Raw genomic sequence first — 13075 nt, forward strand, 5'->3', positions numbered from 1 at the left:
TTTACTAGACGTATATTCGATTAACGTTATAAATTTACTAGATATATCGCATTCTCTCTAAATAAAAATGTCCTCTTATTAAATAAGTAATCCTAATTAAATCAGTTTCAGTTTGTGGACAATGAAATGAATAAATCTGACTGCAATATAGTTCTTGTTTTATCATCTAATTAAGTCACAGAATACGTGTAGATGTTTCACACTGTCATCGATTTAATTTGACGTTTTGGACGGATCGTCTATACGTTTGAAATTAATTTGAAAGGAATACTAAACTTATTACGTTTGCAACTACGTTCGTTTCTGCATCTTTAAAATACGTCTAAAAATACATGACGAATAACAAGTGTTCTCATATAGAGTTCAATTTTTTTAATTTTAGGTGATACTTTTTGTTTTGCCCTCGTTCCATTCATTTATACTGTAAGGAATTTGGAAATAAACATTTTATACGTATATATATACATATATATCTTTATACAATCAAAATGCACGAAGCATATAAAAATATGCCTATAATGAATATAACAGTGCAAATAGAATCTATGATTGCATATGGTATGTAAGCATTAACCTTTCCATATATACAATGATTCTTTATTTATTGTTTTCATTTAGTTTTTCATATAGCTAATCTGGACGAATAATGTTTAAATGTTATCTTAACATTGTGCGATTTTAGTATTTTATATTTCAGATGATAACTTATTGATTGGCACAAGAGAAGGACAAATTTTCATGTATAATGTTCCTTCAAAATTAGATGAAACTCATAAATTAGAATTATTACGCCACAGTAAAAATTTTAACAAAAAACGTATTAGTCAAATGGCTGTTGTAGCAGACTATAATTTATTAATTTTACTTACAGGTAGCATTTTTGGTTTTAAATTGTTTATTTTGTGGTAAATTGAAATTTTGTTATAAAATAAGTAATCTCTTTGTAGATGGTATAGTTTCTATTCATGATCTCAATTCAGTGAATTTTCAACTAATCTGCCAGTTGCAAAAAACAAAGGGAGCAACGTTATTCGCTTTAGATGTCCAAAGAACAAAAAGTTCAACGGATGAAAAAGATATTGTTGTGCGCTTATGCGTTGTTGTAAAGCGTAAACTACAACTATATCATTGGAAAAGCAAGAAATTTGAGGAGTGTAGTAATTTTGAATTAACAGTACCAGATATACCACGTGAATTATCATGGTATTAATATTCATTCATCTTATAGAAAAGTGCTTAACATTCATATTATTTAAATAGGTATTTTTATATAGGTGCGGAGAAACTCTGATATTAGGATTCCGTGGTTTATCTTATACCATTTTAGATTTAACTGGCAAACCTAAGGAACTATTTCCTACTGGAAAATCACCGGAGCCTAGTGTTACTAAATTATCAGATAATTCTTTTGTATTAGGAAAAGATTCTCATTCTATTGTTATGGATACAGAAGGAGAATTAATTCAACATAATCCTATTAAATGGTCAGACACTCCAAGCGTCATAGGTACAACTTTTTATTTAATACAAGATGAGAGTCTAAAAAGAAAAAGCGAACTGTCTTATTGCAAATTATTTTAGCATGGGATGATCCTTACTTACTTGGCATTGTACACGACAGATTAGAAGTATATACTTTGGAAGGTTGCTTACACATTCAAACAATAAAAGATTTAAACAAAGCTAGACTTATATGTAGATGTAAACAAGGCAAAGTCTTTGTAGCATCTATCAGTAGTGTATGGTGCGTGACGGCTATTGATGTAACACAACAAATTAGAACTTTACTTGAACAAAATCAATTTCAGTTAGCATTAAAATTAACAGTATGTATAAACATTGTACTTATCTCATTACCAACGTCCTTTTTTAATTGAATTTAAAAATTAGTATTATAAAGTAGTACTTATTATATATTTTTTTTAGAGTTTATCAGACATAATAGAAGAAGAGAAGGTGAAACAAACCTATAAAATACAAACTTTATATGCGCATCATTTATTTTATAATAAAAAATTTCAAGAAGCTATGGATTTATTTTTGGAACTTGGGACTGATCCTTATGAGGTAATCAGATTATTTCCTGACTTAGTAACGCCATCAACTAGTAGCCACGATCTCGGCGATTCATCGACAAACTTACCAAAACTTCCAAATCATGATTTGGAAAAAGGTTTACGCGCTTTAATAATTTTTCTGACCGATGTCAGATACAAATTAATAAGTGATACAAAAACAAAAGATAAGGATAATAACAAGGAAAAAAGTGTAATGGAAAGTGAAAAAAATCTCACTGCTGTAGCTACTGAACAATTGTTAAAGATCATAGATACTACTCTACTCAAATGTTATTTACAGGTATGAAGAAAATATAATATTTACTCAATTTTTTTTTCAAATCAATAAAAAATTTACGATTTTACAGACGACCGATGCATTAGTAGCACCGTTACTAAGATTAAATCATTGCCACTTGGCAGAAGCTGAAAAGACATTACTTATGCATCAAAAATATCCAGAACTTATTATATTATATCAAACGAAAGGACAACATAGGAAGGCTTTAGAGCTATTAGAAAAGCATGCCAAAGAAAATGATTCTAGCTTAAAGGGAACTGAAAGAACTATCCAATATTTGCAGCATCTTGGCAAAGATCATATGGATTTAATTCTTAAATTCGCAGGGTGGGTTTTGGAAGAAGATCCTGAACAAGGACTTAGAATCTTTATGGAAGATATACAAGTATGTTACCGTATATTATTTATTTTATACAATTTCTTTAGATGCTACTGACATTTGTTGTCTATTTTTAGGAAGTCGAGCATTTGCCTAGACCTAAGGTCTTGGATTATCTTTTACGTTGTCACAAAGATTTAGTTATAACATACTTGGAACATGTGGTGCGTGTATGGGAAGATACAAATCCATTATTTCACAATGTTTTAATACATCAATATAAGGAGAAGAGTCTAGCTTCTATGAATGAAAATGCAACGCCCGCTGAAAAAGAGATATCCCAGCACATCAGACAAAAATTACAACAATTTTTGGAGAAATCTGCGTATTATACGCCAGAGACAATATTAGTACATTTCCCATTTGATTGTTTATTCGAAGAACGTGCAATTATTTTAGGAAGGCTTGGACGTCATCAACAGGCTATATCGATATATATTAATCTCTTAAATGATGTACCACGTGCAATAGAATATTGTAATAACGTATATGAAAGATGTCATAGTAAGTACACGGGTTCTTGATGAAAAAAAGATCTTTATTTAGCTATTAATGATAATAATTATCGCTTTACAAAGATGAAGAGAAAACGGATAAACAAAAAAAATCTGAAGGAGCAGACGAGGTTTATGTAATGCTTATTAATCAACTATTGAAACCTGATGATGCAGGAGCTCTAATGGCTGGTATGTTATTATTTTCGGATAATTAAGATATATCATTTTTGTAATTCCCATTTGTTCCTTATGTTCCATAAACGTTTAGATTACGTTATATAATTAAAAATGTTTCACAGGTTGTAACACAAAGATACAACGTAAGGTACAACCGGATCCAGAAATGGCATTGCGTTTACTCGAAGAACATGCTTCTAAAATAAATCCTTTAAAAGCTCTAGCAATCTTACCAGATACAGTACCGATCGGTAGGATAAAACGTTTTCTAGAAGTTAGTCTTCAAAATAATTTAAACACGAGACGTAAAATTCAAGTTTTGAAAGGCTTACTTTATGCAGAACATTTGCAAGTACAAGAACAACGTATGCATTATGAGTCACAGAGTGTCCTCATGACAGAGTTTAATATATGTCCAGTATGTAAAAAAAGATTTGGGAATCAGAGGTTTGTATTATTTTGTATAACTTAGATTCATACATTATGAATCTAAGACATTATATATTATTTTTTATAGCGCATTCGCAAGGTATCCCAACGGCGACATCGTGCATTATTCGTGCCAAGATCGTAAAGGATGAATAAATGTTTTATCATATTATATACACAGCAACATTGTTATGTATATATATGTTCTTTTTTTTATCAAATCAAAGATCACCAGTGTCCTACAATTTTCAACATTTTAATAATTACTAAGTACCAGTTACAATATATTAATAACATGTACGATATTGTATAATTCACAGTAATGCATTAAAGCAGATGAAAGAGAAAGAGAGAGGGAGAGAGAGAGAGGGAGAGAGAGAGAGAGAGAGAGAGAGAGAGAGAGAGAGAGAGAGAGAGAGAGAGAGAGAGAGAGAGAGAGAGATAGGAATAATTAATACTTTCAAGTACTACTTGGCATTTTTTATTTAATTATATGAATATATTTATATATACTTTCATTTTTGTACAATCCAAAAAGAAAAATATTAATTGAATTTACGAGAATAATTAATGTTTAAAATTTTCGTTGAAATTATATTTACCACTTCTTATATATATTTTTAAAAAAATAGTATAACAAGACAGATATTTGAAAACTCACATGACTGGAAATAAAACTGCGTGGCAGGAATTTGATTTTATAAAGCAGCAAGTACAAGTGTTTCTTACGATGACTATAAAAATAATGATAAATATCGATTTATTATATTTCCAACGATCATAAATGTTTAGAGAGAAAAAATTATAAAAGTTAAGATAACAAGGAATATATGGAAGATGGGGCGTGCCCGATCCAGAATGTGTTATAAACAGGGCCGATGATGTCATAGACGATATCTTGTATTCCTACGCCTGCACGCAAGCACGCAGGTACATACATACAAGTACGGTGCTTCCTACCGGTCTGAATGCTTCTTACCGGTTTCCGATTTTTGTAGACGTACATCGAAATGTAATTTAATAATTATTACAGAAATTCAATCCTCCTTCTCGAGAAAACAGATTTAACCATTCCAAGCACCGTTACTTTTCTTTAATAACAACGTCGAAGTTTAACACGTTTAGCTTTTATAGAATTCATATAACAAAAATTATGTATACATTACGTGAGCGATGGAAAGTAACGTATAGTATTGCGAATTAACACAGACACGATTACGTCTTCTACTTCGACAAAAATATACGATGTATGTACGAAAAAGATCTAAGGTTAATAAATATACCAATTATATATTAGTATGTTGCTGTTACCAGTAACAAAGTATACATACAACTAAACGACCTACCATTTTAATTGTGACAATAATATTACATATTACGTAAATGTTTGTTGACAAAGAAAAATATTGTCAAGAATAGGACAACTTCTTCATTTGTATTTATTCCACCTATTATTCTTTTAACGCGAAAACAAAAACATGAAAGCATTTCTTTCAGTTTCTTTTCGAAGCGGTGTATATTTGCAAACATATCTCGATAAGGTAGAACACGACATTTTCATTGTTCAGCGAATCAGCGCGCTCAGTGGGCGGAACTAGCTGTCGACGGCGTAGGCCGACGCCGTGCGCGGTCAGTCGGTTGCGCGCCGGTCGAGTGTGCGGACGGACTTGTCGTCGGTGGTTTTTTTGGTGTACTTGGGCGGGATTTTATGCGAGTTGCAGGATAGAACGGTGTAGCAGGGTGTCCCTTCGTAAGGGTAAGTGCAACCGATCGAACAGTTCCATTTCAAAAAAGACAAGATCAATTAGATCTTCTATCGATTATCACGAGACGGCCAGATCGTCGACATAAAAATGGCGTGCGGCAACGACGGAGTCTCCTATCTCTCTCTGTTTCTCTCTCTCTTTCTCTCTCTCTCCCTCTCTCTCTCTTTTCCTCTCTCGTTTCTCTCTTTCTTTCACTTGATCCGATCTATCGTTCGTTTCAATATTTTTAATCATTTTTACGTATTTAAAATGCAAAACATCGCGTGGGTGTGAATCAATCATCGCGGAAGAATGTTATTCTACGAAAGAGCATTTTTCCTCGTTGCGATTCGCCTCGTTCCTTGGCATCGATTCCACCGGGCGAACGTGTCTCTTTTTGCCCCTCTCTTTCTCCCTTTCTACCTTACAAATGGAATCGCGTCCCGTTCTTCTCCAGCATCATCTCAATGCCGATTAAAACGTATCTACGGTTGGTAGATCAAAGGCGACGAGGAAGAGCAAGTACCTCCCTCTCTATTCTTTATTCGATGGATATTTCATGTTCTCCATCCCTCTTCCTCTTTCGCTTTGTTCACCTGTCAAGACATGGACCGAGAACCGCTGTCGTTCGTCGCCAACGGTTGACCCAATTCTCGCTCTTCTTCCCATCGGATCGCTCTGTCGAGGCGAGCAAGCAGGTCGCTTTTACCCGTCGATGCGTGAACTCGTAAACTCGCGCTTTCAGTCATCCGCGTCCGGTCGTTGATCGATTCGCCCTATTCTCCTCCCTTCTTTTAAGAGGAGGGAACTTGGAGGGAAGGACTTTTATATGGCTCTTCAATCCGCGTCTATGCGAGCACTCGCAACAATTTTCAAGAAGAAGGGTGTCTCCTGCTACAGAAGAACTCGTCTTACAATTTACTTAGTCGTACGTTATATGTTTTGTTTTGTTTTTTTTTTGTGTGTTTTTTTTTTTTTTAGGTTAGACGCAGTTCTAACGAAAGAATCGAGAAGCGTCGCAATACTTTCTAAGAATTTTCTTTACCGATGTCTACGTTACGTTCTTTCTTGCGACGTAAGCAAACGGAATTTCGAACGTGACGTTCGTGAAAATACTACCGGTGGCATTATTAGTAACACCGCCTTTGACCGTTCGAACGACGCTCGTGCTACGCAGAACCGTCTTTCTTTTTTTTCCCCGTATCTATAGATAGCATTTACCTCTCATAGTTAGCATTTCTCGTACTGGCAAGAGCACTCTTCGTTTTCGTCTTCATCGTGAACGATCGATTTCGTCATTCGACTGGATTCGGATCTGAGTCACTGTCAAAAGCGTGCGTGGATTAAGTGACAGTAAAACGTTAAGGTCGCAGGCGACTTGGACTAAACGACGAGCCGACTTTTGACAAATGAGAGAGAGAGAGATAGAGAGAGAAGAGAAGTCGACCGTAGATTTTCTTAGATTATACCGCCCACTCGCACCCACTCTGGCTTCGGTATCGTTGACCTCTCTCTCTTTCTCTCTCTCTCTCTTTCTCTCTCTCTCTTTCTCTCTCTCTTCTTATTTTGTTGAGGGCGATAAGATACACCGGTGTCTTCGCGTCTTTGTCGTCATTCGTTCATCCCCCATTTTCGTTCGTATGGACGAGTTTAATCAATTCTCTCCGGCTCTCTTGTTTACAGTTACGTCACCGACGAGCGCCCTGGGTGTGAACGTCTTTGGAATATCTGAATAAATTATTTACTCCGTTCGTTTGTTCCATTCGGAAGTGAATCGCACTCGTGAGCAGCGATGCAGCGTGATCGTGATATCATCGAGAGAACGAGAATTTTATCAAATCCTGTGCGATTTGACTTCTCTCTCTCTCTCTCTCTCTCTCTCTCTCTTTCTCTCCAGCTTCTAATTGTCCGTTCGCATGGGCGGAGTGTCTTTTTATTTCGTTGTATTAAATAGGGTGTTCGTGAAAATGAAAGAGAGAACAACAACGGAATAGACTTTTAGTCGAGTTTCCGCTCGTTAATCGGTAACCTCGCGGAGTAGTCGAGTACTTGGACGATTCGAAAGGCTCGAAGGTTGACATCGACGTTAATTAATCGCCGCGAAAATCCGGACGTCCGTCTTCAATCGAGCAAATTCGAACTTGTACTCGAACTTGTACAACGTACGTGGAAGAAACGAAAGGTCGTAAAAACGGGGCCCGTGGTCCTCGGCGTTGAACGAGTATGCTCGGAGCTAAGAACCGCGAGTAAAAAGAACGTGACGTCAGTTAAATCGTACCGTTAATCCGCTCTACGGATGGACATGTAATTTTGTAAGACCGTCCAGGAGAACGATCGATTCTTTCCTTTCTTATATCTTATTTGTTTTTATTATTTGTCAGAAGTATTTCGAAGAAACGGAACTTTCGAGTTGGTTCGGGCGTGCCACTTTTGTTTAACCTTTAGCTTCTCTTACGTCGGTACGTACGTGTGTACGTATATACATACGTAAGTATGTCCACGACGATAGTAAAGGAAAGACTTTCCAAGAGCGTGTACGCGAGCAATTTTTCTTCGATCTTTCTTTTTACGATTAGTCAGGAGAACGTTCGACGTTTCGTTTCTTTCTTTTCAGGAGTAGTCCTCGCTAATTAGAATGATTCAAGGGCACGGTTGCATCATTCGCACATATATCTTTGACTACGCCTGTGCATCTGGCAATAAGGAAGAAACTTTTAAAGTCACGTTTGATATCTTTCGTAGAACGATAAAATGGATTCGATTCGTCGCATAGCCTCGATACACGTCGATCGAGAACGGTGAAGCGTTAACCGTTCTTTATGACATTATTTAATGCGAGCAGCTTCAAAGATTTATAACGCTCATAGTTATTTCTATATAGAATTTCAGATTCGGGTTGATTATATAAAAAAGATTTCCCATGTTTTCTCGCATTCGATTTGATCGTAATAGAAGACAATATTCGTCGCTAATAATAGTGGAAAATCGGTCGAAAGTAGAAACGACATTGATACCGAAGAGTATATCTCGATATCGTCGAGTTTAAAGAAAGTCGCAGACTTTCTTATCTGTTGACAGATAAACGATACGCTCGAGAGTCGTTCGTTAAGGAATCTTTACGATTTCTTACGATATTCTTAAGCGTAATGGAAACTATCTAATAATGGCAGCATCTAATTTCCGAATGAAATATCGATTAAGAATATCGTATCGGAGATAACGCGAGGAAGCGAAAAGAGGTCGTTCGAATTTCAGATAGGCCGAGCTGTCTCGAGGATACTTCGATATGAATTTCTAGCTTAAAAGCGATCGTTTCGTTGAAGTAAATGAGAGAGAAAGAGAGAGAGAGAGAGAGAGAACAACCATGTCGGGTCAGCGTTGATTAACTCAAATGCGGATATGACGTAGCTTTGCGTACACCGTCGACTACCTACCGACATGTAGGATACTACGAGCTAACGGCTTCTAGACGGCAGCCCTTTCTCGTTCCTCGACGTATTCTAGATCCGTATCGTTTTATAGATCGTTACATCACTACCTACATATATTTCATACTTTATCATGGTTCTTGGTGCGCCCGCACGAACGAGAACAGATTTGATAGAGCACGGGACAGAACGAGACAGACTCCACTTGCATTTTCTTTCTCTCGCGGCATGCGATCGTTTCTCTTGTCCGGTAGTTTCATTCACGTATCTTCTGACGATTCATGGCACGTGAAAAGATTACTAATAGTCGATCGAATGATTTTAGAAACGAGCGAAGATCGATCCTATTTTCTGCAGGAAATTTTTCTTTATCAAAAGAAAAAAGATGGCTTCGATCTTTTGATTCAAGGGCACGTTCATCGAGTGTATTTATAAACGAGGATTAATTTAGTCTTCCTAGAAAGACCAAGGAGGAGATACCGAATATATTTAATCTCGATGTGATTAATATTCAACGTCTACGGTCCGGCGATATTTATTTTCTCTTTCCTATCAACCTAGACGGATTCGTGAATTCAAAGAACACGAGAATGAAACGAGCAACGGCAAGACACAATTATCGGGTGTCTTCGCGCGAACGACATATAAATATATACGTAGTCTCGTTAGACAATGTTTGATAAATGCTTGATTGATCTCGTAACGATCGAAGAATGTAATGGATGTCGACGCGAATTGAAAAAGCGAGTCGACCTTTCAGTCGTTCGATTCTCTTTGCGTTTCAATGATTGTTCTTTTTCTGTTTCTCGAAGGATGACGATAACAAAAGAGAAGAGAAGATACCAGGAAGATAGGAAGCCGGCTTGCCGAAGTACCTATGTCCATGAACATTATGATTAACGTAATTATTGTTCTCGGTTTAACTTGTTCTCTTGCGTAATAATTTATGATACCATTTTGAAATTCAATAAGTTCCCTACGTTAAATCGGAGCTTTTACAAAATATAATGCGGAAAAGATAGAATTACGATATTGGAACAACGATGTTGTGTAAGGTTTAGTGAAATAGACTCGAAAATGCTGACCCTAATGAAGGTTTTTAAACTCTTTAATGCTGCATGGCGAAGGCGTAGCGTTGAGATAGCACAAATGAGCTTTTGTTTATCGCGGTGTCTTAGATCACTCGCATCGCCTGGTTTGAAAGCCTAGGCACAAGAGACACCATTCATATGCGTTCATACGATGAAAAACGCAAGAAAACATCGTCGTCACTTTCGTAGTTACCGAAAAGTATCGTCTATTTCGACATTTCTTTTCTTTTTTTTTCTTTTCTCTTTCTCTCTTTTTTTTTTTTTATCAGAGAGAGGGGATTAGTCCGTAAGGGATACTTTCTCAAGGTGGTTTTCCAAGTGCAGGCCAGTTGGTTCCGCCTTCCCGCAGGTGTAGAACGTGTTCGTTCGTGGATACTGGCGCCACAGTGACTCCGCGTAGAAAATCAATAGTGTAACGCAGTGTGTGTCGTGCGGCGTGTGTTCGTCGTCTTAGCTTAGACCTCGGCGACGTCGTCGTTACGCCGTATTCCGCGCCTATGAGAGTCAACTCTCTTCTCTCCTTTGAAGGAGACCGCAACTCGGTAAACGGCGCGAAGCCTCGTTTTAAAATGGGCATTGATACACAGGGAGATGAGATTATGCAACGAATTATGCGATAACAGAAGCAGCCTTTTTATCCTCGTAAAACGAATAACCAAGACGCTCGTTCGATATTTATACCTGTGGACCTCGATGATACGTTTACAATTGACATCATTAACATTGTAAACGTTTAAATGCTTCGATCGCGAACATTTTAAAGAGGCAAAGGAGATCGACCTCGTTTTCAACGCGTGTCCTCGCGCGATGAACAACGACGCCGAGCATGCGCCAAACAATCGACATTGTTGCGACTCGTGCATCGGTGCTTCGATATCGAAAAAAAAGCTCGTTTTGCAAGAAGTAAAACTACGTCGATTTCATCCGAAATCGTTGAATCGGCCGAGTAAACTTAACCTCTCCCCGGTTATCGTGTCATTCACATTGTGATTCATTTCATTCCGCCCACATTACTCGTTACGAAGATATTAATCTGTATGTTCCCTTCCTCCCTCCCCTTTCTTTCGGTCTGTAGTACCGTTTGCGATTAACTATGACAGTACTTACGTAATTGCTCTTAATTCCGAGTAAGTGACTGCCAGACTCATGAGAATGACATTCTTTCGAATTTCTTCACTGCATTCTTATAAATTCTTTCAAGAATCGAAAATTATGCACGTTCAAGATTTATAAATGCGCCATTGATCGCTACCAAATACGAAGCGTTTGTGAATCTTACGTCGAACTGGTATAAACGCACTCACGGCGCTATAAACGCACGATTAAGATCGGTTGACCTCGTTCGACATTATGTATACTGTATATTTTCATTGATATCTTATATTTGATTTCGTTCGATTATAACGCGGTTATATTTGTGAAAGAAGTTATACGTCGAAAGTGTCGCTCGATTAACTCGACGATGAATAATTACTTTTCGTCGTTTAAAGGATGATTTCAGTCACCGAGTAAATTTCGATAAATATGGACTTTTCGTCATTGAGTTTTTTCCTTTATTTTTTTTCTATTCCTTGTTAGTGATAAAAATAAAACATGTATATTCGTAACGACGTACCGTAACGATTACCGAATATTTATATCGAGACGCTGTTTACTTCCAACGTCGCACTGTATTACGAAGTTCACCGAAAAAAAAGTGATGCCCATATTGGTTTACTGCGGTTTTCCTTGAGTATTTCACGTTCTACCTGCACGAATGCACTAGGCGTGTATACGTGCCGCGTTAACTGACGCATGCACTCAGGTAGACAGACTTTCGGTAGACTCAGTCGTTGCAATAAATCTCTAAGTGGAAAGTAGAAAGAGATAGGAGAGGCTACGCCATTGATTCTGATTTTACCTGAATGTAATTTACTGTTGGAAGCCTCGACGCGCTCCCGCTATTTGCCGTGTGTATTTCGCACGTGTGACATCATGCGTATGATGTAATCGTACGGTTGTGCACTGAGAGGGGCTCCTACATGCTTTGAGTGCGTAACGTAACGCGTTATTAAATGAATGCACATAAAATAGTTTATACAGATATACTATGCACACGCATGCACGCACCCACACCCACACACACACACACGCGCGCGCGCGCGCGCGCGATACGTGTATATATATCGAATGCGCTCACTGACCGTACGAGAGGTACTCTTTGTATTCGACAACTGAATATAAAACCGTCCTCCGGTATTTACGGTCGATACTTTTGCGAGATTTTTTTTTTATATCGACACGTTTTCTTTGTTATTTCATCTAGTGTCTATCATATTTTCCGTCATCCTACGAATATTTACGTGTACTTTGCTGCTCGTCGATAATCGTCGATGACTCATCACAGTTTTCTCGCGTTAACTAATGTTTGTTCCTTATCATTAGAATATCTTTTACTCGAAAACATTAATTGTTCCTTTTTTTCCCTTCTTTTCTAAGAAAAGACCTTGGTTTTGGTCAATGCACACTGCATCCTTGTTACCATGATTTCTATTCGAGGTCAGAATGAGCAACGTTGAACTGGATAGAGCTGTTATTGAATTACACAACTTGTTATACTTACACAGTACATAAGGAGAAAAGATAAGATTACCTTGCAATTCTTATCTTTGTATATACGTAACAAGTCGTAACTATAGACTTAACTTCTATAACTAATTTCTGATTTTTTTATAGAACCGCCCTTCCTAGGTGTAAGGAGACAGTGAGCTGTTGGTCCGATTGACAAAATGACGACCGACATCTCGGTAGTACGCGGGGGTTGGGACCCTACGCTGCAACAAGAGATTGTCGATGAGTACGAATACGACGGAGGAAACTCGAGCTCGAGACTTTTCGAACGCTCGCGCATCAAAGCTTTAGCGGGTACGCTCTTATTCATTTATAACTTTTAATCGTCTTAAACAATTAGTTATTAAGATCTTCGATGAGT

The 13075-nt window shown here is 37.3% G+C and overlaps 2 protein-coding genes and 1 long non-coding RNA gene across 9 annotated transcripts in view; 2 read left to right on the forward strand and 1 right to left on the reverse strand.

The window, feature by feature from the left end:
- Positions 1–5136, forward strand: LOC127062702 (vam6/Vps39-like protein). Its single transcript, XM_050991360.1, has 12 exons — positions 1–295; positions 383–558; positions 698–871; positions 948–1203; positions 1275–1507; positions 1582–1826; positions 1927–2358; positions 2426–2743; positions 2815–3241; positions 3316–3423; positions 3534–3858; positions 3929–5136. Exons 2-12 carry the CDS (start codon positions 489–491, stop codon positions 3990–3992), a joined length of 2652 nt encoding a protein of 883 aa, XP_050847317.1. The 5' UTR covers positions 1–295; positions 383–488; the 3' UTR covers positions 3993–5136.
- LOC127062762 (uncharacterized) lies at positions 4433–7448 on the reverse strand. The gene is made up of 2 exons (XR_007781194.1): positions 6807–7448; positions 4433–6479 (listed from the first exon to the last, which is right to left on the reverse strand). It is a non-coding gene; the product is annotated as an uncharacterized LOC127062762 (long non-coding RNA).
- Positions 5436–13075, forward strand: part of LOC127062691 (spectrin beta chain) — a 23624-nt gene continuing 15984 nt past the window's right edge. For 6 of the 7 annotated variants that reach the window (XM_050991331.1, XM_050991335.1, XM_050991337.1 and 3 more), the window contains exons 1-2: positions 5436–5596; positions 12820–13008. In XM_050991331.1, coding sequence (XP_050847288.1) covers positions 12873–13008 — 136 coding nt within the window. In that variant the 5' untranslated portion in view covers positions 5436–5596; positions 12820–12872. Of the gene's footprint in view, positions 5597–9825; positions 9915–12819; positions 13009–13075 lie in introns of all 7 variants that reach the window. The other variant, XM_050991332.1, reaches the window with a different exon arrangement.

Source organism: Vespula vulgaris, chromosome 3, assembly GCF_905475345.1.
Source record: "Vespula vulgaris chromosome 3, iyVesVulg1.1, whole genome shotgun sequence".
Lineage (NCBI taxonomy): Eukaryota > Metazoa > Arthropoda > Insecta > Hymenoptera > Vespidae > Vespula > Vespula vulgaris.

Excerpts from the sequence above, each read along its gene's own strand:
- LOC127062702 (XM_050991360.1), top strand. The coding sequence starts at position 489 with ATGCACGAAGCATATAAAAATATGCCTATAATGAATATAACAGTGCAA. Across the intron at positions 1,508-1,581 it reads AGACACTCCAAGCGTCATAG|CATGGGATGATCCTTACTTA; the intron begins GTACAACTTTTT and ends AAATTATTTTAG. Across the intron at positions 2,744-2,814 it reads TCTTTATGGAAGATATACAA|GAAGTCGAGCATTTGCCTAG; the intron begins GTATGTTACCGT and ends GTCTATTTTTAG.